We start from the raw sequence: 27,466 nt of genomic DNA, 5'->3' as shown, positions 1-27,466 counted from the left end.
GTTCGATCCCTGGCCTTGCTCAGTGGGTAGGGGATCTGGCGTTGCCATGAGCTGTGGTGAAGGTTGCAGACTCAGCTCGGATCCCAAGTTGCTGTGGTTAGGCCGGCAGCTAATAGCTCAGATTCAGCCTCTAGCCTGGGAATCTCCATATGCCATGGGTGTGGCCCTAAAAAGCAAAAAAAAAAAAAAAAAAAAAAAAAAAAAAAACCAAAAACAGAACTTTTCAATATCATCCAAAAATCATCAATATTTATTTTGGAATTGGTCAGTTATGTTTTAAATGATTAGCATTTGGGACTATTCAGAGTTTTTATTACTCTGTATATTTCTATATTGTTTTCCAATAGTTTTGAAATAGAGCATTGTTATGTTTTTTATTTTTAGCTGTTTGTATGTTGTGGATTATTAATCATAAAGTAGAAACTTTTAAGAGCTATTATCTAGCTAAAGAGTTGTCTTCAGTTTCTTTCTATTAGTGGTCTTTATAGAATCCCTTCGCTGAAAAAAAGCTTTGTAATTTTTAGATTCAGCCAAATTTGACAGTAATGAAGAAGATTCTGCTTCTGTTTTTTCACCATCATTTGGTCTGAAACAAACAGAAAAAGTTCCAAGTAAAACAGTAGCTGCTAAAAAGGGTATGTACTTATATTTAATTTTGTTAAGCATTGCATAAACCGTCTAGGGATGGTTGATGTTAAAGGAAGTTTAATATAATTTGAAACTATTTGCACTAGGACTTCAGTAGGAAATAAAGTATAAGTGTGCATAAGCTCAATCGTTCCTGTTTTCTAACCATGTGAGGTAATTATTAAAATGTCTATAAGACCTCATTTTAAAGCTTTTGTAATTATGAAATAATCCCATGCCGTTGATATCTAAAGAAAGCTTTCAAGTGAAGCTCGCTTTTGGTTGTTGGGTTGTGAAGTTGATTGAAATTCTGTCCTGGTAGTAGCTGATTGTGTTATCTATGTAGGTCGTGCCTTAACTCCTCCTGTTCAATGGGATCCTCTTTTTCTTTGTGAGTCATGTAGCTGCTTTCTTTTCCATAATCTTAGATTGTTTATAAATAAGTTGATTTGAGTTGATTCAGGAATCTGTTACTATTACCAAGGTACATACCTTGGTATTTTTGAAAGAGGTCAGTATGAATATTTTTTATGTTTAAAGATAATTCCTACTACCTAGCAAGTAAATAAACAGTATGGAATGTCCCTTTAGGATCTTAAAATGCACAACAGACATACATTGTAGACACACATGTATTAGATGTAGCACAACAACAATGAAAGTCCCTACTTCCTCTGCGCACCCTTGGACGGAGGTGAGAAGTTGGTTGGCTACAGGAGCCCCTCTAGCTGACACATTAGAGGCCCTGCCCATACCCTCTGTCCTTACCACTTCAGCACACATTGGCCCTTGTCTGTATTTCTCTGCTTTCTCTTTGTTGCTGTGCTGAACTATTAACACTCTCCCCACCCCAACCCTGCCACCCTTTACCAGTGATTGAGGAAAGCTGGTCTGCACATATCTCAGTGCTCTTCCCCTCAGGTTAGCTCACTCTGGGATATGTTTTATACCAGCTCTCAGAGATTTCTCATGCAGTTAGGCTTCCAGAGTGATGACAGGCTTGATAACCTACCCATTACTGGCTGTCCTCTCTTTGTTGTCTCATTCTTTTCACTCCTTTTCCTTCACCTCCCGGATAGATACTTGTAACTTGAGTCTTTGTGCTAGCATCAGGTGGGTTCTACTTCTGGGGCACTCAGACTGAGACAAGCTCTATAACTTCTTTTTAAGCACCTTTTCTTATTTTGATATGAGCATATTCTAACCACCCTGAAAACTTGGAAGCCGTGTCACTCCTTGATCATATCAGACTGTTTCCCTCCTCAAGGTGTTCACTCCTGTTTAACCTAAGAGTTAGAATTTAGCATACCACTAACTGGCACCTGTCCTATTTGGTTATTTTACCAGGAGCTGAACTAACCTTTTGTCATTTCAATGGGCGACACCTGTGTGACGTATGACTTCAGGGGCACCAGCAAGCCCTTATCCCTTCCCCTAGCCTCAAAAATACAGTTCCCACAAAATGTCATTTCAAGGAGAGGATGCTTCATGTCCCTCTGTGAGATCATTTATGTTAGCTCCAACTTACATAAATTATTATACATGTTAAAATTCTGGGAGTTCCCGTCGTGGTGCAGTGGTTAACGAATCCGACTAGGAACCATGAGGTTGCGGGTTGGATCCCTGCCCTTGTTCAGTGGGTTAAGGATCTGGCGTTGCCGTGAGCTGTGGTGTAGGTTGCAGACGTGGCTCGGACCCCGCGTTGCTGTGACTCTGGTGTAGGCTGGTGGCTGCAGCTCAGATTAAACCCCTAGCCTGGAAACCTCCATATGCCGCGGGAGCGGCCCAAGAAATGGCAAAAAGACAAAAAAAAAAAAAAAAAAAAAAAAAAAACTGTAGCTCCAGTAGATTTCAGCAAAAAGACAGCCCATAGTACTCAGATAGTTGACCTACATTTCCCCAGCAGCATTACAAGTGCCACCTAACACTGCAATCCTGGAACGGTCCCAAGAAAAAAGGTGGTCCCTGGAACATCCTGTTGTGTCAGGCCTGCACTTTGAGGAGCTGCCATGTGGCCCTTGCGGTAGATTTAGTTAGGAGGACTAAGGAGAGAAAATCAACAAGATCTATTGCTGCTGCTGCCATAAGACCCTGGGCTCCTCCTCCTGTTCTCATGAGGGACCTTACCACTAGCACCTCAGATTGGGGCTGGGAATACATTTTCCATAGAATTAGTGTGTTGTTGAAGTTTTTAAATGGAAAAGTCTGATTAATTCAACACTTTTTTTTTTTTTTTTCCCAAATTAGGGTTAGGGTTTACTAGTCACATAAGTAAAGACTGTTTTATCAGTTTTCATACATTAAAAGGTCTTTAAAAACAAAAATCATCAAAATAAAGGTTTTTGGTCTTTTATCCTATTTATCTATAAATAAGATGTTTTAAAAATAGAGCTCTTCAAAGTAGGCCTTTGTTTTTTATTTTTTTTATTTTTATGGCCACACATGTGGCATATGGAAGTTTCCAGGCTAGAGGTCGAATTGGAGGTGCAGCTGCAGGCCTATGCCACAGCCATAGCAATGCCAAATAAGAGCCACATCTGTGACCTATGCTGCAACTTGTGGCAAAGCTGGATCCTTAACCCACTGCCTGAGGCCAGGGATCAAACCTTCATCCTCATGGATACTATGTTGGGTTCTCAACCTGCCACGCTGTAACAGGAACTCCCAAAATAGGCCTTTGGATCTATTATCTACTTATCTAGAATTTTCATATTTCTTTTCACATGGAAGTACCAAGTCTTTGATTTTAGCTTTTGAATGGAAGTGAATTGGTTTCCATTCTTTGGATCTGAGGGTCTGAGAAAAAATTTTTTTCCTTTTAAAACATTTTAAAAGTTAGAACCTAACCCAGCTTACACAAGGGTTATCATTACTATGTCAGATATGTTACTTTTTTTGTCATGACTATATCTTTACTAATGCTTTTAAAAAATATTACATAATTCATTTTAATGGCCTTTGTTTAAAATACATCATTTGAATTATCAATGGGCAAATCATGCATAATTAAACAAAAAGCATTTTGTCATCTCTGAGCAGATGTTTGCCTTTACACTGGCACCAAATAGAAAGATATCATTATTTAAGGCTCCTCAGTTTCATATTAGCAATAAGAATTCTATCGTTATAGGACTCACTTCAGCTTGGTTTGTTGGTAAGTATATTGCACTGACCAATGAAATGGAAATTTGCTTAATAGGAAAACCATCTTTAGATACAACCCTTAAGCCCAAGAGAACCCCCAAACAGAAGAAAGTAGAGACCATCAACTCTGACTCGGATTCTGAATTTGGCATTCCAAAGAAGACGGCACCAAAAGGTGAGGATTATCAATAATAAAAATAAATTAATAAATAAAATTAAAAAATAAACATTAAAAAAAAAAGGTGAGGATTATCTTTGTATAACCCTCTTGGATATTCCATGTGGAAAATATTTAGTCGCTTCTACTCACTGAATTTAGAGAGATTGGATACGTATTTTATTTTAAATGCTTTACTTCTCAATAAGCAATGTGTCTAAGAATCAGTGCTGAATTAGAGTCCAAAGGGAGTGCAGGCATTTTGTTTTACACATCAAGAAATCGAGATTCAAAGAGGTTAAGTAAGCAACTTGCATATCAAAGAATGGTTCAAAGACCTGTACAGTGGACTTATGAAAAGTTATTAAAAAGGCAGGTGAGGGCTCCTTGTCAAAGTGATCTCATTGGAATGGACTGGAGTGAGGACTCAGACCAGAGCTTTTTCCTCATCTGAGAAATGAAATGCTGTACTTGGGGTCCCCCAAGGGCCCCAGCCCCAGTCACCAGTTCTTCTCTCTGCTATCTTCTCTTTGCTTCCAAAATCTAGAAATCCTTAAAGATGCTTAAAAATAATGTCTGAGCCATGTTTTTCTTTAAGGGTAACTGGTCAATCTTTCATTGGTATTATCATCAGTGTGTTCATTTCTTAAAATAGTGGTTGGGATAAGGAGGTATTGACTTACATGGAAACGAGGAAGAATAGGGGGCAGAAAAGACACATCATGACTAGGGAGGGGTCATTGCTTAGGGTAGGTGAGGTTTGAAACCTTTATAAACTCAGGAGTGCCATTTCACTGATTCATTTGATCAAATATGATATCCCAAGACCATTTAGGCAGTCTTTTCTTACTAGTACAATCTTAACTAGGTATTTAGTACAATCTAACTAGTTTGAGTCATAGCTCTTAAACTTTAAAAAATTTAGAATTGCAATTTAGTGCCATTTTCTCTTCTACTGGCATCATTGTAGGATGGAAGAACATTTGGTCATCATTTATGTATTACCTCTTCCCTTTCCCCCTCCAATGAGAAAGAGAGGCTAGGTAAATGAAAAAAAAAAAAAAAAAAAAAAAAAAGGCTGCATGTAATTATTCTAGTCTGAGAAGGAATATGGATTTGATAGGTTGTCTCAGGATGAATACTGGGGGGATTTAGTTTAAGATTGTGCTACTTAAAATGGGATATCCATTTGGTTATTAGTGTATATAATATGTAACATTTAGAAATAAGCATTTGAACCTTTATAATTTGTATTAATAAGTATTACTTTTCTAGTCATTATTATATTTTTAGAAGTACTGGTCTATGACAAAAAAAAACCCTAGTCTTTTTCATCAAATACAATTTAAAAAATACTCTTGTAAGAGATTTTGTTTTCAGTCCTAAGAACCACATGTGCAAACTGCAAATGTTTTCTTTTATGCATTAGGTAGTCAGTCATTAAAATTTGTCACCGGGACCTTCCAACTAGTTTAAGCATGTTTGTGAAATACTCTTTAGTCATGTCAACTCGAGAACTGAACCTCTGCTGCCAAATTTTTTCTATGTCAGTCATAGCAAGAGATCAGGATTGCAGTACCAATTGACCAAAGAAGTAAAGTGCGATGTTTTGGCATTTATCTTTTTATATTGCACTTAACCTTGGGAGAAAAAAACCCTTTCTAATCATTTTTAGGTAAAGGCCGAGGAGCAAAGAAAAGGAAAGCATCTGGCTCTGAAAATGAAGGCGATTATAACCCCGGCAGGAGAACATCCAAAACAACAAGCAAGGTAATTAGGAGCATCTTTTCAGTGCACTAAAAAAGACTGGCTTAGTTTGCTTATTACTATAATGTCTTGTAACAGGCTTAATCCTAGCATCTCTTATCCACGGGGGCTTGTATATGGTTAAAAAATTACGCAGGTATAAAATTTATATAATCAGAACTATCTCTTGGATAAAAGTATGGCATAAATTAGCCTACTTAAGAGTTTTCCACTTCATCCAGTGAGCAGACGTTACATGCTGTCTGAAGTATTAATTTTCAGACCCAATAAAGGCTATTTCTTTTTAACCTGGATTTATCTGACCAGAACTAATTTGATTTTTTTCTACCTTGAATTCATTTCACTGTGGCTGATTTTCCCAATTAGTCTGACCCTTCTCCAGAGGTACATTATCGCTTTCAGGTCTAACATCAAAATGGCCCCCTTTTCTTTCTCTTCCGATTAAAACCTAAAAATGCAAACATAGAGGACTGGAGTTGTGCTCTCTCAATTGACCTTTTCCACCCACTCGTCTGCTCTGACTCTGCTCCCCTCTGCTAACTCTTCTCTGTGTTTTTATAAACTTACAGTGTGAACTGCATCCTGTCCATAAATCTTGTTTTCCTCTCATGAGCTGTAGGTACTTCCCAATAAGACAACTTGAATTTTTACTAACCTGTGCATTGTGCATATTTGCTGGGTAGTAGTAAGTTCAAAAAGAAAGACATAATGGTGATAATCTGAGCTGCCCGAGGTAGCAAATTATACTTAATCCTCCTTTTCCCTTCGTACAAAGGATTAGGGTAGCTGGCCTCACACTCAAGTTAGCATAATATTCGGGTTTGAAAGGAACCATTATTTGCAGTATTTCCCAAATGAAAGTGAAGTCTTTTTAACACTAGTTTTGTTTTTGTTCTTATTTTAACTTTGGGGTTTTAAATCTCTTTAAAAAAAAAAAAATGTCTAGAAACCGAAGAAAACATCTTTTGATCAGGATTCAGATGTGGACCTCTTCCCATCAGACTTCACTGCTGAACCACCTTCTCTGCCACGGACCGGTCGGGCTAGGAAAGAAGTGAAATATTTTGCAGAGTCTGATGAAGAAGAAGATGTTGATTTTGCAATGTTTAATTAAGTGCCCAAAGAGCACAGAAACATTTTTCAGCAGATAACTTGTGTTGTCTTTTTGTCTTTTCTGTCTCAGACTTTTGTACATCTGGCTTATTTTAATGTGATGATGTAATTGATGGTTTTTTATTATTGTGGTAGGCCTTTTAACATTTTGTTCTTACACATACAGTTTTATGCTCTTTTTTACTCATTGAAATGTCATGTACTGTCTGATTGGCTTGTAGAATTGTTATAGACTGTTGTGCATTAGCACAGATTTTAACTGTCCTGACTGCAGATTACAGACCTGCTTTTTGAAATGAAATTTAAACATTAAAAATGGAACTGTGTTCTCTGTCTCTTGACTGAAGATGAAAGTGTGGTAAAAGCTCCCGTACACCTTTAAAATAAATATATTTTATTCTTTGCCAGGAGACTCCATGGAAAAAGGTAAACAGTATATGAACATAGAAAGCATTGTTAAACAATCTCCATGTACAAACAGAGCCAGTGAAAGTACATCACAGACTTGCTAATATATCAAAAAAAAAAAAAAAAAAAAATTCCACTAGTGCTTAAATGAGAACTAAGGAACTGACACTGGTATCTGCTAACCATTCCACCCAGCTTCCACTCTGCTTCCTAGTGACTGAGCCAGGCCAGAGGCCACAGAGTCTCTGCCTGTGTCTTTGGGAGTTAATGGAAACCCTCGCATCAAGCAGGACTCGGGAAGGATACTAGCATTACATGGTGCAGGTGGTAGACCTGCCTGGCGTTATCCCACAACCTCCCTCATGGCTTGTGAACAGGTAAACAAAAACTTATTAACACTGAAAAGTGTTTCTGCCTTGGAGGCTATCATTACTGTAAAAATGTATCTTTTTTTAAAAAACTGTGTAGTTATGTCATTAAACAAGTAATAAACCACTTTTAATTTAAAGTGACATTAACAATTGAACAAATGACATTTGATGAACTGAACTGGCAGTTACACTGATACAGAATTCTCTTCTGCTAGTGCAGTGAATTTGTATACCTTTACTGGGCAACATGAAATAAAAGATGCAGTTTGAGAGCATCAAAAAGAGCAAGGACAAGCTTCTATACTAACTAAATTAGGATATCTTTAGCCTTATCTTGTCACACTGTACAATAGTCCCATTTCCTTACCTTGACGTCTTGATTATTCTCTGAAAGCAAGACAGTTATCTTTTTGGACCTTAACTGGACACGTACAGTAGTCTGTTTCATAACCTTGGTGTCTTGGTTATTTGGAGTATGCAAGACAAAAGGAAAGCACCAAACATATAGTATAGAAAGAACAGAGCCATACTTGTGTATGTACAGAGTCTTCAGAAACTTAACCAGGGGTAAATCATTTTGACTGGGTCTTTGCCATGCAATCTTGAGTGTTCAAAGAGGAAAATAGAAGCTTTTAACTAGTTTCGGGATGCATGAAATGGCTGATTTTTAGAATTTAAAAAGTTTGTATTTCTAGGTAAGTTAGACATTGAGGGGTATATATTGATACATATGAAAACTTCTTGGTCCTTCTTGAGATTTAATATAGTTTCAGTTCAAAAACTAAGCAGCAGTAAAAATGTTTTTCCTTGCATTTTAAATTCTGGAAGTGAAGGTACTGGGGAATGTCTGAAGTAGCTGGAGAGTGTCCTACTGCACCAGTGGTGACTGACTGACACCGCTGTTCTCCACTGAGCTGGGTGAGATGCTGGGGCTGTGCTCGGCTGTGTTCCCACTTGAGCTTGGGGTCAAGGGTTCATGTCCTTCAGAATTCTCCAGCATTTCCTGAATGAGAGGTGGCATTGATCCAGGAATTTCCATTTTCAAGGTAATTACACGTTCTGCACCTTTAAAAAAAGAGATAACAGAAATGTGGTCGTGATAAGGACTGGAGGTGAGCAGGAGGGGCAGCTTTCATCCACTTTAACCAGCGCCCCCAGAGGCTCCCTTAATTTGGCCACAGGACAACTTTTCTACTTTATCCGTGGAAGAGTAAATAGTATATGACATGTCAAAATGGGATAATCCCATGTCTCAATCAGTTTTAGTAAATATCTGTACATATTTACTCAACATAATTTTTACAAAGAGAAGTTCCTGTTAAAAGACCAAAGAGTATGTATCTTGAAGGTAAGACAACTAGAAGGACAGCAGTTACCCATGAACAGAGAAAGGGATGAGTAATAAATGTTACCAGCCTGAGGTAGCACCGCATTGCCCCATAGGGCAGCCACTAGCTACAGGTGGCTATTTAAATTTAAATCCGTTTAGGAGTTCCTGTTGTGCAGTGGAAGCAAAACTGACTGGGAACCATGAGGTTGCAGGTTCAATCCCTGGCCTTGCTCATTGGGTTAAGGATCCAGCATTGCCATGAGCTGTGGTGTGGGTCACAGATGCGGCTCGGGTCCAGTGTTGCTGTGGCTGTGGTAAAGGCCGGCAGCTACAGCTCCAATTAGACCCCTAGCCTGGGAACCTCCATATGCCGCCAGTTCGGCCCTAAAAGACAAGAAGAAAAAAAATTTAAATTTGTTTGGAGTTCCCACTGTGGTGCAGTAGGTTAAGAACCTGATGGCAGCTGCTCCTGTTGCTACAGAGGCTCGGGTTGGATCCCTGGCCCAGCACAGTGGGTTAAGGACTGGTGGTTCTGCAGCTGCGGCGCAGGCTGCAGCTGCAGCTTGAATTCCATCACTGACCTGGGAATTCCTTATCCTACAGGTGTGGCCGGAAAAGGAAAAAAAAAAAAAAAAAAAAAAAAAAAAATCTGTTAAATGGTGCCTCAATGGCACTGGCCACGTTTCAAGTGCTGGAGAGCACATGTGGCTACTGGCTACCTTACTGGACAGTGCAGGCTACAGAATGTCTCCATGATCGGAGCAAACTCATTACCAATGTCGATATAGGGAGTGACAAGATGACATCAGACAGTCTCACTGCTTTAAAAGCAAAGCCAAAATTAAGCACTGGTATCTTCTACATTTAATCCATGCTATGGATGAACTCAGTGTCTTGTTCAAGAAACCTCTTGGAAGGAGCCCAAGAATTGACACCCCTTGTCAAACAAGTTCACTGTTTTTTGCCCTTTTTTTTTTTTTGTCTTTAGGGCCACACCCATAGCATATGGAGGTTCTCAGGCTAGGGGTCAAATCAGAGCTGCAGCTGTCGGCCTACACCACAGCCACAGCAACGCTGGATCCTTAACCCACTGAACAAGGCCAAGGATCAAACCTGCTTCCTCATGGATAACAGATTCGATTCCACTGAGCCACAACGGGAACTCCAACTTTCTGAAATCGAGTTTGTTCTTTGGCTCACCAAGGTCTTCAGGGACAGAGCACTGAATGGGGAAAAGGAGTGACAAGTAACGGCACATCTGGGGCAAGGGACAGCTGCTGAGCTTTCTCTATATTGGGAAAACCCAGCTCTGACACAACTGTCACATGGCTGGAGGCACTTCTGTAATTGCTCCATTTAAACTGGAGATTACCAGGCAAAATAGTTAACACCTCTCAGGAAAGCAAGGATTTCTCCACTTTAAGGTGTGTGGGAGTAAGTCTGCTGACACACAAGATCTAGGCTGACGGAGAGAAATGGAACCAGGACAGTTACCCCCAAGCGCTACACATTTTTCCTGAGGTTTGGATGTTCAGGAAAAACTGGAATCAAGTTTACACACACTGCAGTATGTATGGGAAGCTGGGAAGAATATATAAAACTGGAAAACTTAAAAGCCTGTGTCACATACAGTATGTTCTCTTGAAAACAGTTTTTCTAATCACTCACTTGGTCACCTGAATATTAAAACTCTCATAATATATTAATGATGATCTATTAATAATTTATTGGTAATCTATTAATTTCAATCTATCTTTAGGGTAGGATTTGAAGTTTTCTTTTTTCCCCAAGGGTAGTACTATTTAATTCCCTTTGATTTCAGTGAGAAATGAATTCCACAATAATAACAAAAAGACAGCTAATATCAAACATACTGAACTAGAACACAGGGTTTCAAAAGGCGGGGGACGTGGTCAGGACCGCAGGTCCACTTGGTGGGCGAGCACATGCAGACTCTTAAGGGCATACCTTTAGCACTGATGCTGCGGAGATCTGTAATTTTCATTAAGATCTTTGGAAACATGTGAGGCTTGCTGGGTCGTCTCCTTCTGATATAAATTTTCAGTGCTTCCAGCAGTGGTTCTTGTAGTTTATCTACTTTTGTTGGTTCTTCAAGGTCCTGGCGGTCTAGATTCCAGGAATCAAGTATTTAACAGTTAGTAATCAGGACAGAAAGCACTAGACACTTTGCAGGCTACAGAGTTTCTACCCATTTTCCCTTTTCTTGTTTCCACTACATCATTACTTTATTAATTTGAAGAGTCAATCCCATAAACAAGTTCAAAGGTATGTGCAGCTGCTTTAAGCAGTGATACTTGAAAATAACTGCCTTTGTGGGTCAAAATCACATTTTGTTGGCTGGCGGCTTTTGTCCCTGGCAGAGAATTTCTTCTCGTGACCAGAAGGTGTCGCTACTGAACTGAATTAAAGGAAACCCTGAGCAGGATGGTTAAACAAGCAAGGCAAATCATCCCCCAATTAAGCCAGTTACTCCTTAACCACCTATGATTCAGCCTCCTGTGAGCCAGGGGGGGTCACCACAAAAGGGGCAGCTGACTTCCATCTGAGTCCGCCAAAGGTTGGTAGGCCCCCCCCCACACAATGACTTGCGCCCCAGCCCCTAAATTAGCAAACAGCACATGCAAGTTCCTTGGCGCTTCCTTACTGTGCCCCTTGGCAATTTATTTTACAATAATCTGATCCTGCCTTTAAAAAAGCACCTGGGGCAACCGGAGAAACAGCATTTTGATATTTCAGAGCAGAAAGACTCTAAAATGCAGCAAAACTCTACAGATGCATGCCTGGCTTTTTTCACGTCTTTTTCCATGCAAAATAACTCCAAAATGGAGGTGAAGAACTTCCCAAAAATTACAAGTGTAAGTTGTTCTCCATGGACTCTCACGAGGGTTTTCTGGGTGCTTGGTACCTCCACAGATCAAGCAGATGGCGCTGAGAAGGCCCGTCTCTGTGTCATCCATCTCCAAGGGCAGGAGCTGGCTGGCGAAGGTGAACACAAGGTCGGTCAGGGGGCCGAACCCGGCATTGTGCATCTGGGTTCGGTTCAGGGTCAGGCCATCTGAGAACGTCATGGTGTCCTGCTCCGGGGTATACCTGGTGCAGATTCTAAGGATCTGGAAGAAAACAACCAAGATGGGTCATCAAAGCGAGCCTGACCCGACAGCACCCATCAGGTGGGGTGGGAAACCACGTGAAGACTTCCGGGTGAGCTGCTCTGCTTCCCTTTTGGACGTGTCTCCTCCAGCTCTTCCTTCAAAAGACCACAAGAGTCAAAACACAGGCTAAAGCTGTTTAGGGGATAATAAATAAGACACAAGAAAATTTGAGAAATATCTGTTTATGCTAAAAGTAATTCATTTGATTCAAATAAACATTTACTGAGTACCTACTTATGTCCCAGGCACTGTGCCAGGTGCTGGAGATGAAAAGAGGAAAAAGACTTTTTTTTTTTTTTTAAAGAGCTTAAAGTCTACCAAAGAAAAGGCCAATACTTAGCACTTACTAAATGCCAAAGTGTATACTGTTAAGCATGGTCCTCCCGAACAAGTAGGTGTGTTTGATTCTCACTTTACAGCTGAGGGGCTGAGGGCTCAGCATCCCCCAGGCCAAAGCCGGCTCCAGCGCACCCCAGCCAGGCTCCCCTTTGTGAGGCCTCTGATCACACAGCTCCGTGGACCAGGGAGGACAGCACGGTGCTGGCTCTTGGAGGATGAGGGGCTCAGAAAGCTGGCAGAAAGCCAGGGAAGATCTGTGGACAAGAGGCGGCATTTGGGCTAAAGCTGGAGGTCTGGGTGGGGTTTCTTGAGAAAAGCGGCTGGGTCCTCCGCCACAGTCCTCTACCCCAGCAGACATGCCCTTGGTCTGTACCCATTGGCAGCAAACACTGCCCCTGAGGGGCTCCACGCACCCCCCAGGCACTCATCTGCTCAGAACCTCAGTTCTGCACCTCCAGACCCCACACCTGACTCTTCCTTCTGACAAGGCCTCAAGCTGCTTGGGGAGTTAGTTCATCCTGCCTGGACAAAAGTGAATAAGCCGGTGGGCAGAGGGAGCGGAGGACTTCCTCCAGATACTCAGTGTGACCAGGCATGGTCCCGCCAAGTCCCACCTAGAGTCAGCCTGGAGGAGTCCAAGCGCAGGGGGGCAGGCCCTCCGAGAAAGCCAGACGCCCCTGTGGGAGGGAGCTCCTGGGGTACGCCCCGCCCCACCCCCAAGCCCACCAGGGCTCCTGAAAAAACTTCTTTCAACTCCTGCATCTTGTCAGGGAAGCGCTGGGGTTTGGGACAAGGATGCTTCTGTGGGGAAGACCCCCACCCCGCCCCTGTCTGATGGGCAGTGTGGTGCCAGAGCCTCACAGCCCCTCGGCCACAGTAAGCAGGGGCAGGGCTGCTGCGTGGGTGTCACTGCCCTGGTGTTCTGGGAACCTCCAGGAGACAGAGCTAATGGCCAGCTCTCCTCCTACAGGCAGCACTACAGTGGAAGCACCAAGTACCTGGTGGAGCCAGAGCAAGGGACCTTGTTGATAAAAAAGCCTGACTCCCACATCTTCCTGGTTGGAAGGCATCTGAACGGAGGGAGGGTGTCGGCACATCTCACCCCCAGCACGTGACAGCAGCTCATTTCTGACTGATCATGGACTACGTGCCAGATGCCATGCTAAGTGTTTCAATATATGACTTAAGTTTCCTGTCAACCCACAAGTTGGACACTCTAGTTATCCCCACTCTACAGACGGGAAACAAATGCCAACAGTTTGTCCTAGGTCACCTACGTCCTAGGTGGCATCATCCACTTCAGGCTGTCGGCCCCCAGAGCCTGTGCTCTTTACCTCTGCTCCACGGTGGCCTCTTTGCTTTTCAGGTCACTACCAAACCTAGTCACCAGGGCTCCTGAAAAACTTGTATCAACTCCTCTCTCCAGTGAGGTGACCTCTGAATGTGCATCGGCTGGACACTGGCCCTGAATCTGAGGCGGGTGCCTCTTGCAGCTCCCAGCCCACACGGCTATTCGAGGCGACCATAGGCGCACATGGACAGTGGCCTGGAAGCAGAACATTCTATAGACTTCCCGTGACACAAGAGGGGCAGGGTTTGAATCAGGACCTGTCCTCAGACTTCTGCCTGTGCCTATCATGTGACCCGCAGCAGCAGCTGCTCGCGCAGGTGAGGAAGTGTCAGGACGGCACAGGGCCCCTTCCCCAGGGGGCCTCGCTGGGCTTGGCATCCCATCAGCTCATGACTGGCTGGCTCAGTGGCTGCTGTGGTCTGCAGCCCCCCAGTGTCAGAGCATCAGAGGAGCCAGGAGTCACCGGGGGTAGCTCTGTTTCCCCCAAAGCCCTGGAGTGGGGGGATTGTGGCATCTTGGTGTTTCCAGGTAGACAGGACCCCAAATCCCAGGGCTCCATCAGTACCAGCACACGCAGGAGGCCTGACCCTCGGCTGGGGCGGGGGGGAGTCTCTCGTAGCTGTGCTCAGAGTCTCCAGACACGGTTCCCTTTCCATCAAACAGGCACCAAACACGTTTCTGCTGACAGTACAGTACTCCGACAGCACAGAGGGCTCAGCTCCACAAGCAGGGGTGCTGAGGCAGGAGGAGGAAGGGGAGGAGCAAGGTGTGTGTGTGGGGGGGTCCTCAGCTCACTCAGAGATCCCTGTCCCGGGGCAGCACACAACTCTCTCCCAAACTACTCCAAAGTCGGGAAATATTTGGACTCTGATGAGGCACTGACACTCTGTCCTATTGCTTCTCTCTCCAGAAAGTTCAAAACCAAACCATGTGCAGGCCGGAGGGAGGAAGGGTCCCCGCCTGTATGGCCATGTCCTCCCCACGTTCTGATGGGGCCGCCCCTGGACTCGAACCCAGGAGTTTCATCTTGTCACATGAAAGTCAGATGCCAGCAACAGCCAGCAAGTGCTTCTCCAGGATAAAAGGCCCTCTGTTTGAAAAGAGGGTACTTTATCTGGAAAGAGGAGCACGCAGGTCCCACGAGATGGGTAAAAATAGCCCAAGGCGGGGCTGGCAGACAGCACAGGCTGCTGACGGGCTGAGCGGGCCACCCTCAGGGCAGGAGGGGCCTGTCCCCCTCAAGGACACTGAGTTTCGTCCACTGCCTGCTGGGGCCAAGGAGTGGGATTCAGGGCAGAGTGGCCCTCGTCTACTGTTCTTGTCCCCGAGGCCACCCCACCCAAGCCGCCCTGGCCTCTGTAGCTAGAGCTGCTGCCAACACGGTCATCTGAGATGATCCAGGCTCCCTGATGACTCTCAGTGGTTTCCAATCCTCTCTAGACCCATGGACTCAAGCTTCTTTCTGTGGCTCCTCCATCCCTGCCCATTAATGTCTCCCCATGGCCTCCTCTTTGAGCTTCACGGCAAAGTCTTTGCATGTGCTGTTCCCTCGGCCTTTCACACTTGTCCACTGACCTTCGTGTGGCTGACCTTCTATTCAGGGCTCAGCTCAGCATCGCCTCCTCAGAAAGCTCACTTCCTAAAAAGTGAGCTTGATTACTTGATATCACTTCCCCCATTTTTAAAAAAAAAACATGAAATAAAATTGCTGAAAAATTGAGGTGTAACATATGAGGTGGTTTTACAACATGCCCCCCCCCCCCAAATCTCTGTTCCTGGTCAGGGTGCATCGAGGCCACAAGAGGCATAGAGGCCTCTTTCTTGCCAGTTCTGGGGACACCAGACCCAAACCCAGGAGCTTCATCTTGTCACAGGAAGGTGGCCCCCTGGAAGGTCCACGCCGCTAGGAGCCCAGTCTTTCAGTCACCAGAAGCACCAGCCCACCGGGCAAGTGTGATGAGCCGTCCTGGAGAGGCCCGTCCAGCCCCGGTCAGGCACGCAGAAGAGGCAGCTCCGTGCTGCCTGGACGGCAACCTCACAAGTGCCCCTGAGGCAGGACCCCCACTACCCTGCAGCGCCCACCCCTGGTTCAGTAAGTTCCTGACCAGCAGGGGTGGCATGATGGACACTTAGTGTTTAAAGCTGCTATGTCTGGGGGCAGCAAAAGCCAACTAACACAACATACTTGCCGTGGGCTGTGTGCACACCCCGGTGTCCACGCAGCTGGGTGCATTCCTCCAAGCGCTTCCCGTGAGGACCACCAGACTGAGGCACCAACTGCCCTGGTCCCCAGAAGCCTCCATTACTTTCATCTCGGAGCCTACAGATCAGTTCCGCCTGGTTCTTGACCTTCGGGTGAACGGACCCACACAGTCCAGTCCAGCTCCTATGCACTGCACACGGTGGCTGGGAGACCCCATACCGGCTCAGGGAGCATCTCTGTCCCTGCCGTGTGGTGTCCACATCCCACCTGTCACTCCTCTGGACTCTCCTCAGAACGTTGCTGCTTCCCAGCTTTCTGATCTCGCCCGTCCCCCCCACAAGAAGATGTGCTTCCAGGAGACTCTGTCTGTCTTGCTCCTGGCCTTGGCATCTAGGGCAGTGTGGTCCACAGAGCAGGTGACTAATGAATATTCAACCACTTACTAATGAACCGGATTCCCTCATCAGAACCTCGCCCACCTCGTAATCCGCTCAAGGCGGCTTACGAAATCCAGGGATTCTGAAGCTTTTTGGCAGAGGAGGAAGCTCAAAGTGCTCCCTCACCGCTGTCTCTGTAGTAACTGTACGGGGCGGTCTGGGGACAGGTCCCCGTATGATTTGAACCACATATCCGCTGGTGCTTGTGAGAATGTGGCAGCGGCAACAATAAGCACACACAGACCTTCGTCTGCCCGGCCGTCCCCGGCAGCGCACTGTGCCTGCCGCTATGAGCTCTCGACAAGTGTTTTCCCGGTGGCACCTGCCACCAGCCTGCGCCCTGGGAAGGAAACGCTGAGCTGGGCGCATGGGCCTCCTCCCTGTGCAGCCTCTGAGGCCAGGGCTCAGGAGCAACTGTTTAAAACATTAGGAGGAACAGGTGGAATGAAACTTAAGTATATATTTCAGTTAACGGAATCGACCTGAAATCCTGTTTCAATGCACAATCAACATAAAGACTCATTAAGGAGATATTTTACATTATTAAATTCCAGGTCTTTGAAAGGGAGCATTTCCTGTACAGCCACAGCTCGTGGACTTCAGGTGGTTGTGTGGGCAACGTCCTGGCAGCGCAGCTCCCAACAGCGTGTGTGGACGTCTGTGTAGACACGTTCACACATACGCGAACAGGTCACAGAGATGCTCTGAATTTGGGGCTGATGATGGGGTGGGGAGGCGGGGGAGGGGAGGGCCACTGAGGAAAGGGGAAGCCTTGATAAACGCCAGGTACTGAGCCAGGCACTCCACATGCATTAACCCATCAGTTCCTCCAGCAGCCTCACTGTGGAGCATCCACGGTAGCCCATTTCACCGGAAAGGTCGTGCTGCCTACAAGGCACAGGGCTAGGTTTGAGCCCAGGGGTCTGGTCACGGCCCCTACTCCTTGCCACTGCACTGTCTGCCTTGTGGTAACCACTCTGTACCCAGAGGCCAGAGGTGGAGGCCTTTCTCACAGGGACCTGGGACCCAAGATGGCACAGGCAGTTAGGGCTCCTAGGGCAGAGCTGACTCTCCTTGAGCCTGGGTCCTGTCTCCACCAAGTCTCTAGGGGGTCGGGTTCATGTGGGAACTGCCCTCCATGGTGGGGCCCTGAGCCACAAATTGTGCTGGGGTCATGCAGGGTGTCCCTGCAGCATGGCTGGGAGCAAGGAGCTGCTGGACTGAGGGTGCATGGGGGGTGTGCCCTGGGGATTGTCAGCCAGCACCCCCAGCACCCCCCGACTCCATCCTACCAGAGACACGGCATAGGGTGTTGGTGGCCGTGGAGGGGGGGTAGTCAGTCAGGGCCGGCAGCCCTGGGACAGTCCTGACCTTCCTTCCCAGGGGCTGACTGTCTGTCCATCCTTTCGGTCTCCCTGGCCCCTCTACCCACACTCTAAAGGCTTGGATAAGGAGATTCCTCTAAATGCTCAGCCAGTCGACGTTCTCACCTGCAAGACGCTCTTTCAAGCTGTACATTTTCCAGCACCTTGTGTCTAAATTGCCTTTACTACGAATGTTTGGACATGAGCTCTTGTCTGGGGGCCAAGTAAGTTTCCTCCTGCCCTGTCTCATCTGACTGGAGGCCTTGCCCTGACTCTGCTAGGGCTCCCTGCCCTGCCCTCAGCCACCTGCACCCCAACCCCACGCTGCACCCTGAACGGGCCAGCAGGGAGCGTGGAAAGTCTCCCAGCCCAGAGCCCACAGTCACCCGACAGGCCAGGCTGGTCCCAATCAGCTGTTACCGCTGCTCCACCCAGGCCTGCGCGTGAGCCTGCTGAGGAGCTCCCCCTGTTGATGTGCCCTCCCGGCGTACACATAGGTAAACTGAGGTTGGGAGAGATTGTAGAACTGGATCCATCCTACCTGACGCCACCACTGGCAGAGGGCTTAAAGGAGGCTTGTGCAAAGTAGGGCTGGAGACTTGGGGGGCCCTGAGCCCTGAGCACCTGCTGCTGTGGAAACAAGACCCCTGAGGACCTCAAAGCATCCTCCTCCCTCTCCCAAAAGGTGGTGAGAAGACTGCAAACTGACACCACAGGCAACCAGACAAAAGGAGGACCAGGGAACAAGAGAAGCCAAAGACAGGGTGTCAGAGGCTCCCAGTCCTCAGTGGCCATGCGGTGTGGGGTCAGGAGCCACATCTGGTGCCACCTCACATGCAGTGGTGGTGATGTGGGCTGTATGGGGGCTCAGACGACAGTCTAAGTATCTCAGGTTAAGCCTTTATGAGAAAAGCTTTAAAAACCCGCACCGCGTCCTTCATGACTCCCGAAGCTCATCATCGTGATTAGGGCCTAGGTGGCCCCTAATCTCAGGTGGCCCGGTGGCTCTGTCCCCAGGTCCATGCTTCAGACGCCCCCCCCCCAATGTCTTTCTACTGCCCCCTGCCTGCACCGCCTCTCATGCCTTCAGCGAACCACCTGCATCTGGGTTTTGGCTCCAGCACTCATGTGACTGGGTGGCTCACCTGGCCACCAGCTCCTCCTGTAAAGGGGGCTGCATTTATCCCCCCCACCCCGCCCCCTGCTCACTTGGTCCTGGGAGGCTCAAGTGAGCTGAAGTGTACAACCTCTACAAGGTTTGGGCCAGTCAGCTGATGCTACTCAGGTGCTTCATTTTCTCCAGGATATTCCTAGGTTCATCCCCTAGCCTCTGATTTCATGACAAGAAAAGATACCATGTACACTTCTAAGATCCCTGGCACCTGCTGGTTACAGAGTAACCGCTACCGCTACTCCTAAGATCCAACTCCCAGTGGAAGGACACACACACCTTCAAGCTTCCTGCACAACTGCCCCCCCCCGCCCCACCCAGAGTCCTCTTGGGAGGGACTGTGGGGTGTGTGTCTCATTACAGTAACTGTATCTGCTTTGCACAACTGTTTATACCCACAGGCATGAAACTTGTAACAAAAAGAACAATCTAGGCTTTCAAAGCACCTCAAAAGCTTATTTTACTTCCCCTACATTCTGATGCAGCCCTGAGGGCCAGCCTCCCCCCATTTTCTCCTCTCAGTCCCACCCGCCTCAAGTGGCCAGAGGGCACATACCAGGATGTCCAGGCAGGCGGCCTTCAGCAGGGTGATTTGGTCTGCGATGGTCAAGCCGGTGAAGCCTGGCAGACGTTTAGCAAACTCCACGATCTTAATAATGCACTTGGTGGCCAGCTCACTGAATTTGTCCCAGAGGCCCAGGTCCAGTCGGACTCGATGGTCAGCACTGGAATTCTACGAGGGAGAGAAGACAGTGTTGGGGGAGCGGTGGGAAGCCCGGCAGAAGTAGGGCACTTGGCATGGTTCCTAACATCACCAGGGAGCCTCCAGCGGGTGGGGCGGAGTTTTTTAGCTTCCGGCCATCTCCAAACCTTATCCCTGTACCACTGGATCATCAAGAAATGCCTGTGGGGAAGCTCTCCTCATGCAGTCCTCCAGCTAATAAATGAAGGAATGATGGAAGGAGGAGTCAGCCTTGCATAACCTTGATGGGTTGATGGTGCTACCCATTTCAGAGAAAAGATGAGATGAACCAGGGGAAGACAGGCCCTTCCTGAGGATACAGAGATGCTGGATCAACCATGCCAGGTCCACACCAGCATTTTACTTTTTAGTCTAAGTACATTTGAGTTTGGCTTCTATTACCTGCAGCAGGAAGAACTCTCACTCATGTTCGGGTATGGCTTGAGATGCTTTAGGCCTGAGAGTTTCACATTCTCCCCCCAAATTAGAGAAGAGCCCCCCCCCCGCCATGACCGCCATCACCTCCTGCCTGGATCATGTAACAGCCCCTGCCCTGGTCTCTCTCATTCCTCCCTGGTCTCCGCACACTCTGTTCTTTCACCAAAGGAATAAAGGGATCCTTTGAAAACACAAGTCTAGGTTCATCTCACTCAGATTAAAAGGCCAAGTCCTCTGTATGGCCTGTAAGGCCATCCTGCTCTGACCCCATCTACCCCAGCTCCAAGGCACCACCACCCTAGCCTGGGATGAACAGGTGTGGCCCTGCCTCCTGGCCTTTGCACAGGCTGCCCCTCCACCTGGCCTGCTTTGCCCCCAGACTCACCCTTCATTCCTTCCAGTCTGGACAAACGTGAGTGTCCCCTACCACCCCAAACTTCTCTGACAACCGCAGTTCCTGCCACCTGCGCCCACACCTGCTGTGCGTTTCTGGCCCTCCCTTTCTCTGTTGTCTCATTTACAGCTCTGCTGTAGTTCAGAACAGTGCCTGGCACACAGGAGGGGCTCAAAAATATTTGTTGCAGAGTTCCTGTCATGGCTCAACAGTCAGCAAACCTGACTATCATCCATGAGGACACAGGTTCGATCCCTGGACTTGCCCAGGGCGTTAAGGATCTGGTGTAGCCCTGAGCTGTGGTGTAGGTCAGAGACACAGCTCAGATCCGGTGTTGCTGCGACTGTGGTGTAGGCCAGTGGCTACAGCTCTGACTGGACCCCTAGCCTGGGAACTTCCATATGCCATGGGTGCAGCCCTAAAAAGAGTAAAAGACAAAAAAAAATACATACATATGTTGAGATGAAGCAGCGAGCGAATGAAGCTCCTACAAGTACATGCTATGTCAAATGTCTCAGGACAACTACCACGTGAGGCTGGGGCTGCCCTGGGCCACAACCTTGCTGGCACTGGACACACATGACATCACGCACCCTAAACCCACAGTGCTGCTTACTCATTTCAGTGGAAATCACTCCACAGAATCCATAAAGTGGGCTTTTTTTTGTTAAGATTGGTGGGGAAGGCTGGAAAGCTTACATAAGGGATGCCGCAGAAGCTCTAAGAAAGGTGGTGACTGGCTGCCTTCCACAGCGTTCCTTGCGGGAAGCAGGCAAGCATCCTGCAGATTATGTCACTGTAATCTGGGGACGCAGTGCACTTGGGGACGCCACGCACCTGGAGAGCTCCAGGCCAAGGTGTGCGGCCACTGGGCCTGGAACTAAACATAATCGTCAATTTGTCTGGTTCAACATGGAAGGAGGGAGCCCTCCCTTCACCAGCCTGGGAGGGGGCTACTGCCTCCTGCCCTGGGCCTGCTGTCCTTCCATCACAAATAATGCCTGGCCGTCTACGGCCATGTAAATCTAACTTACCATTATGCAAACAGAAGGCAAGGGGTAGTTAATAAAACACAAAACAACCTGGTGTTTTATTACTCCGATTGCTGGATTCACAGGCACGAGGTTTAAGACGGCTTATATATTACCTTCCAGAGCAGTGACTGGAGAGCCTGGCCTGCTTGGCTTGGTAACAGAAGTGCTTATGGGCAGCGCTGGGGGTGGGGGGGTGGTTCTGAGACCAGGGAGGGAGCGAGAGGAGAGGCTGGGGGTGGGCAGGGCCCTCCCCCCGCAGCTCTGAGCAGCAGAGCCAACAGAGGCAGCCCCAACCTCCCACACTGAACGCAGGGTCCCCCACAGCCACCCCCCATCATCCTGAGCAGCAGCTAAGCCCACATCCACTCTGAAATCCAACTAAATGACCATCTTGGTCAGGCCAGTGGCTCCCTTCCTCCTGCCACTGATGCTTTTCTGACAGTATGACTTTCAGAACAGGGCCCATAAGTGGAGAAGGAGTCACGTCTTCAAGCCCCTCTGCGGCGGCTCCCAGCACCTCAGTGCTTAACCAGGGCTGCAGTCCCCTCCTTAGCTAAGGAGGAAACGCAGAATTTGACAGGAACAGAGACTGAAGGTTCGCTGGGGTGGCTGGGGCACCCACTGGGGTTGTGTCTTCACCCAGGCCCAGATTCTCTGCCCTTCAGCCCTATCAAGTTCCCTTCATACAACGTTCCCACGGTCCACGTCCCGCCTCTCCATTGGGCGTGTTCTTAGGGCACAGCCACTTCTATGGGGCTTACCTGGAGCCAGGCACAGTGTCTCACCGCCCCACCTGTAAAGGTGGAGGCTGAGGCCAGCTCGTGCTGTGCACCAGGCCCACCTTCTTGGGGCACCACACAGCCTCCTTCCCAGCCTGACCTTTCATTCTCCTGAAGCCCATCTTCCTGCTGGAAACCTAAGATGCTGAAAGAGGCCCAGCACTGCCACGAGGAGGATGTGATCCACAGGCCAGCATCTCTCTGTGGTCCAAACATAGGTGAATGGACCCAATGGGGCATGTCCGCCCATGGGGGACGAAGCACAGAGGCCCCAACACACATGCGGCATGGTCCTCAGACCCAGATGCTTCTGACAAGCTGGGAAGACGGAGTCTGGCAACCACCCCGCCACTCCGGGCAAGAGAGAGGGACAGGCAGGAGGTGAGAGCCTCCAAGTGTTTCCTGGACATCTGGCTAGGAACATGGGTGATGCTGCAGGACTTCTCAGAAAGTAAGGTGTCAGGGGTGCTCCCAGACCCCCTCATCTAAGGTGCTGTTCTGGGGCTATTCCCAGACCCCCTGGTCTAAGATGCTGTTTCAGGGCTGCTTCTGGACCCTCTCATCTAAGATGCTGTTCCAGGGGTGTTTCCAGACCCCCTTGTCTAAGGTGCTGTTCCAGGGGGTGCTCCTGGACCCTCTTGTCTAAGATGCTATGTTAGGGGGGCTACCAGACTCCCCTAAGATGTCTGGGTCAGGATAGGAACCTGGAGGAGCCCCTCTGGGCAGCCTGGTGGTCTCAGAACTCAGGGGCCCTGGTGGAGAGCAGGGTGTGGCCTCAGGGCACCAGCTGCAGGATAGACAGTGACTAGTGTTCCAAATGCAAGATGTGGGGTGGCTTCACGATCCTGTGGGTGGTCACTCTTCTGAGAGGATTAAGGGCTCCTTATGTCTCTACTGCTCCACCTCCTGAGCCCCTGGGAGGGTAGCTTGTGTCCTGTGGAGCTGCAAGGGGACCAGCAGCCGCCCACGGCGGGAAGTCGAGCAGACAGCCCAGGCTGGGGCCATGCCTCCTGGAAACCCCCTCGCTGTCCCACCCACACTCACTCTGCCAGGACTGGGCATGTGGCGCTATAGAAGGACAAGGCATTCACACAAGGTCAAGAGCAAGAGACCTGTCCACTCTGTGCCAAAAGTGGTACAAGGCGCTTAGGTCCATTCTCCTCATTTCATCTTCCCAGCAGCCCCGTGATGGAGTTAAACAGCTCCGACCCCAGCACACAGATGACGGGCTAAGGTCAGAGAACTCCCAAGCAGCACAAGCGTGACCTGAACCTGAGTCTAGGAGGCCTTAAGCCCAAACGCCTCAGTCACTTAGGAACCAGAGTAAACATCCTCAGAGCCCTGCTCCCCACAAGGAATCTCTCCTCCCCTCTTGATGTTGAGAAAGGTCCCTGGTTAAAAGCCTCCCAAGGAGCCCAGCTCTGAGCACACGGGTGAGCGCCATGCCCAGGCTGCTGCCCCACCCTCTCCTGCTGTCTCCTGGGGCCTGACCAGTGTCCCAAATCCACCACAATTAGGGAAGAAACCGGAACTCCTCTTTCAAGGATCTGTAGGTGGGCAGATGGCTGGCTGCCTTTTTAATTCCTCTCCACCCACTTATTCCAGAGGCATGTGCCAGAGATGCCAGTCTGCTGAAGGCAGCCGGAAGGTCCCTTGCACTGGAAGTAGCTGCCTGTCTGAGAAGCTCCTTATAGAAACTGCTTGCCCCAACCAAGAGCTTGCAAAGAATGTATCATGCCTGTTATTTATAAACCTACTTCCAGAAAGGACTGGAAGTTGCTTACAATAAAAACAGCTAGATCTGTGCACAGAGAGGAGAAATAGACAGAAAAGCAGAGGGAGGCTGCATCCCAGTAGCCAGGTTCCCACGCATGAGCAGCGGCTTCTGCAAGAGGGCCAGGCTGCCTGCAGTTAGCAATTGTCCACTTTCCCTGCTGGATCAAAAGAGGTGCAGAAAGTCCCTGCAAAGTGCTTAGGGTGACAGGTCTTTGCTGGGGACCTAGGGAGCAGGGAAGGGGCACGTGGCTCTGGGTAGGGAGGTGCTGGGAGCAGACCCTAGGCCTAGGATTCAAGCACAAGCTTATTTGGGAAGAGCTCTTGGGAAGCACTGGGAGAGGAGTGGGAGCTGCTCCCAGGATGGTAAGTGTCCCCCCCCCGCATCGTCACAGGAAGCTTGGAGGCAGGGTCACAGGCCTGCGGTGTGAGCCACAGGGACGTGGGATGCAAGCAGGGCCTTGACAGAGGCAGGGCAGGCCTGGAAGCAGCTGGAGTCAGACCTCTGGCTCAACAGCAATCCAAAAGGAGAGGCTCCCAGTGGGTTGGAAATCCTATAAAATTGGATTGTGATGATCACTACAAAACTATAAATGTGATAAATTCATTGAGTAATAAAACAACAACAACAACAAAAAACAAAAGGAGAGGCTCCCAGATTCTAGAGGGAGGTTCTGGAGAGGAAAGGTGGGAAGGGCCCAGAGAGGCCGACTAGTCCCTGGCTGTGCTGACCAGCAGAGGAAGGATGGTTCCAAAGAGGCGTTTTGGTCCCAGGCTACACCAGGGCATTTGTTCCAGGAGGGCAAATGCTATATATACTTGTGTTTGCCCTGCTCTCCTCCAGACTAGAGTGGGCGCCACTTTACTTGGTTATCGGGTGAGTCAGAGTCTGGGGGATACATGAGGCCACACTAAGACCACTCACCCCCAGTGCAGTAGCCACCAGCCCCACAAGAGATCTGGCTCAAGTTTCCATTTCCAAGAAGCCTCCCTGTGGTGACTGCTCTCTTTTACTCTGTCTTCTGGAGTGAAAAGCTCGATTTATTCCTGGACAACGTGCCCCCCCCCCAACTAGATGCCCAGTGGCCTTCTCACCCACCTCCTGACATACAGTATACCATGTGGGGTTAAAAGAGCTGCTTCAGAGTCCAGGTCCACTCCTTGTCTCTGGAATAGGGGGCAAGTCATTTATTCCTCCGTGATAGGGGGGTGTTATAGGGAGTTAAAGAATTCAGGTGGCAAGAGTGCTTAGCATGGTCCCAGGTACGCAGTAAGTGCTCAGGGAGTACTGGCTGGACTCATGGAGTAATAACAGAGACTCCTGATCACAAACTGTCCATTTTTCTCCATTACTTACAAACTAAAACACAAAAATGAGGCTGACAGAAGGTAAGCCGTATACACACAGTTCCAAGGCTGACCGGTGGCTGAGCAGGACCTAAGCCACATTCACCTGATTCCAGCACAGCTGCTCTTGATCAACGCCATCACACTCCCACCTCCTGGTCCCCTGCCTTCCTTTAAGAAGTGACATCAAGGCTCCTTATGCTGCCCAGCCTTGTGTCTGCTCTGGGCTGGAGGGTGTCCCTGAGCTCAAGGGGAACTCATCCACTGAGTCAACAGCAGGTCAGAACAGCAGCTTCACAGACTGGCTGGTGAAGCACGCCAGCTCTGCCTTCTCCCTGACACCAGGGCCTTGGGTCTTGCCACTTGATATGGCTCATGGCCTTTGCTACTCAGGAGGTCTGCAGACCAGCAAGCAGCACCTGGAGCTTGTGAGAAACGCCCTGCCTACACCTGCTGAATCAGAACCTGCACTTTAACAACTGCCAGGTGCTTTGTAAGCACACTGGAGTTTGGGAGGCACTGCTCCAGGTTCTTCCTCTGCTGCCAGGTCAGCCAGGAGTGCTGCCATCTAAGTCCAGTGCCAGCTCTTTAAAAGCTGGTGCCACCCACTGTACAGCTTCCATATCCCATTGCTGGTTTTTGTTTTTCTTTTCTGGCATGTCATTTCATCTTTTTATCTTCATGATATTTCATACTATTCTTTTTCTAGCACACCAGTCATTGAACCAGCAAATGCAAAGCAGGGTCCGGCCTGGTTAGTACTTGGATGGGAAACCAGCAAATGCAGCAGTATTTGGATTTTTCAAAAAGTAGGTTTATCAGCATGTTAGGCAAGCAACATGAGCCACTTAAGAAGTCAGAACAACATTCTAGTTACACTCATTTAACTGACAGATATTTATTAAGCCCCTAATACTATACCAGGAATATACATCAGTGAACCTAACACGTGCAAAAAGCACTTTAAAAAATTAAAGAACCTTCATTTCCAAGGGCGCATCCAGACCAGCCAACCCAGCTTTTTGCCTTCTGATCCCACCTCTCTCCCTCCGCCTTCTCTTTGATGTCTAGTCATAGCGAGGAGACCACTCCCAGGGGAGCACAGGGGGGCCTCCCCTGACTCCCTTCTCTGCTGGGGAAGGTCAGAGCCCACCCCTTGCCCCACCCCCAACACCTTCTCTGGAGCCAGACCCCCAGGCGGGGGAGGCCCCAGTCACTTGAGTGGGCTCTTCCAGCTGGAGGGGAGACTGTGAACGGCTGAGCCCTGACCTCCACGACCCCTGGACTCCTCCCTGGCTTTACTCGTGCCCACTACCCGGGTCCCAGCGTCTCACACGTGGCTGGGCTTGTGACGAGTGCCAGAGCCTTGCTTCCAGAGCGACTGAGTGGGAAGAAACGCTCACCTTACTCAGTGCTGTCTGAAACCTCGGTGCAAAGGTGGTGGCCTGACCTCTCCACTACCATCATCTAACCAAGCCCTGGGCGGGGCGAGAGCGCGTGCATGCGCACGTGTGTCTTGTATGCGCCTGCGCGCCCCCACCCCCCGGCGTGGGCGGGGCTGCAGGTGGGCGGGGCTGCAGGTGGGCGGGGCTGCAGGTGGGCGGGGCTGCAGGTGGGCGGGGCTGCAGGTGGGCGGGGCTGCAGGTGGGCGGGGCGCGGTGCTCTCACCGTGGTGTACTTGCCCAGCTGGCAGAGAGAGGGGAAGGTTTCCTGGTGAGCTTTTCGGATCTTCTCTGTGAGGTCGTCCAGCTCGGCTGTCATTTCGTAGCTCTCTGTGCATTCCTGCTTCGAAGGCTCCTTCTTTTTCTTGTTCCTGTCATTCCTGACGGCTGCAAATGAGAGCAGACACACTGGGGTCACTCGTGGCAGGAAGAGGAAAGAGAGGGCTGGTGGCCAGAAGGCTTGTCTTTCTGCTCTGCAACCGCCAGCCAGTTCCTAGGAGAAGCATGGCGCACCCCAAGGGCCAAGAGCCTGTTTGGAGGGAGCTTTTTATGTGGACGGGTT

General features: G+C 48.6%; 2 protein-coding genes across 56 annotated transcripts in view; one reads left to right on the top strand and one right to left on the bottom strand.

Moving 5' to 3' along the window:
* Positions 1-7,134, top strand: part of TOP2B (DNA topoisomerase II beta) — a 91,321-nt gene extending 84,187 nt beyond the window's left edge. For 26 of the 34 annotated variants that reach the window (XR_014822288.1, XR_014822287.1, XR_014822286.1 and 23 more), the window contains 4 exon segments: positions 525-635; positions 3,827-3,946; positions 5,604-5,698; positions 6,642-7,134. Coding sequence is in view for 28 of the 34 variants with exons in the window: in XM_084986607.1 (XP_084842733.1) it covers positions 525-635; positions 3,827-3,946; positions 5,604-5,698; positions 6,642-6,809 (494 nt within the window). In the remaining 6 variants the exon portion in view is untranslated. 34 annotated transcript variants of the gene reach the window in all.
* A 51-nt stretch (positions 7,135-7,185) lies between these two features.
* RARB (retinoic acid receptor beta) overlaps positions 7,186-27,466 on the bottom strand; it is a 787,370-nt gene continuing 767,089 nt past the window's right edge. For 17 of the 22 annotated variants that reach the window (XM_084987265.1, XM_084987271.1, XM_084987264.1 and 14 more), the window contains 5 exons: positions 27,131-27,291; positions 19,512-19,688; positions 11,844-12,048; positions 10,886-11,044; positions 7,186-8,652 (listed from right to left, as the gene is read on the bottom strand). In XM_084987265.1, the coding sequence (XP_084843391.1) occupies positions 8,456-8,652; positions 10,886-11,044; positions 11,844-12,048; positions 19,512-19,688; positions 27,131-27,291 (899 nt within the window). In that variant the 3' untranslated portion in view covers positions 7,186-8,455. Of the gene's footprint in view, positions 8,653-10,885; positions 11,045-11,789; positions 12,049-19,511; positions 19,689-27,130; positions 27,292-27,466 lie in introns of all 22 variants that reach the window. The other 5 variants (XM_084987257.1, XM_084987258.1, XM_084987259.1 and 2 more) reach the window with 1 other exon arrangement.

The sequence above is a fragment of the Sus scrofa genome, chromosome 13 (genome assembly GCF_054392235.1).
Source record: "Sus scrofa isolate SSC_HxYL_T2T_F1_AM1 chromosome 13, Sscrofa_HxYL_maternal_Yorkshire_Landrace_v2.0, whole genome shotgun sequence".
NCBI classification, from domain to species: Eukaryota; Metazoa; Chordata; class Mammalia; order Artiodactyla; family Suidae; genus Sus; species Sus scrofa.
The sequence above is the reverse complement of the archived record's forward strand: the minus strand, read 5'-3'. Positions and strand labels throughout refer to the sequence as shown.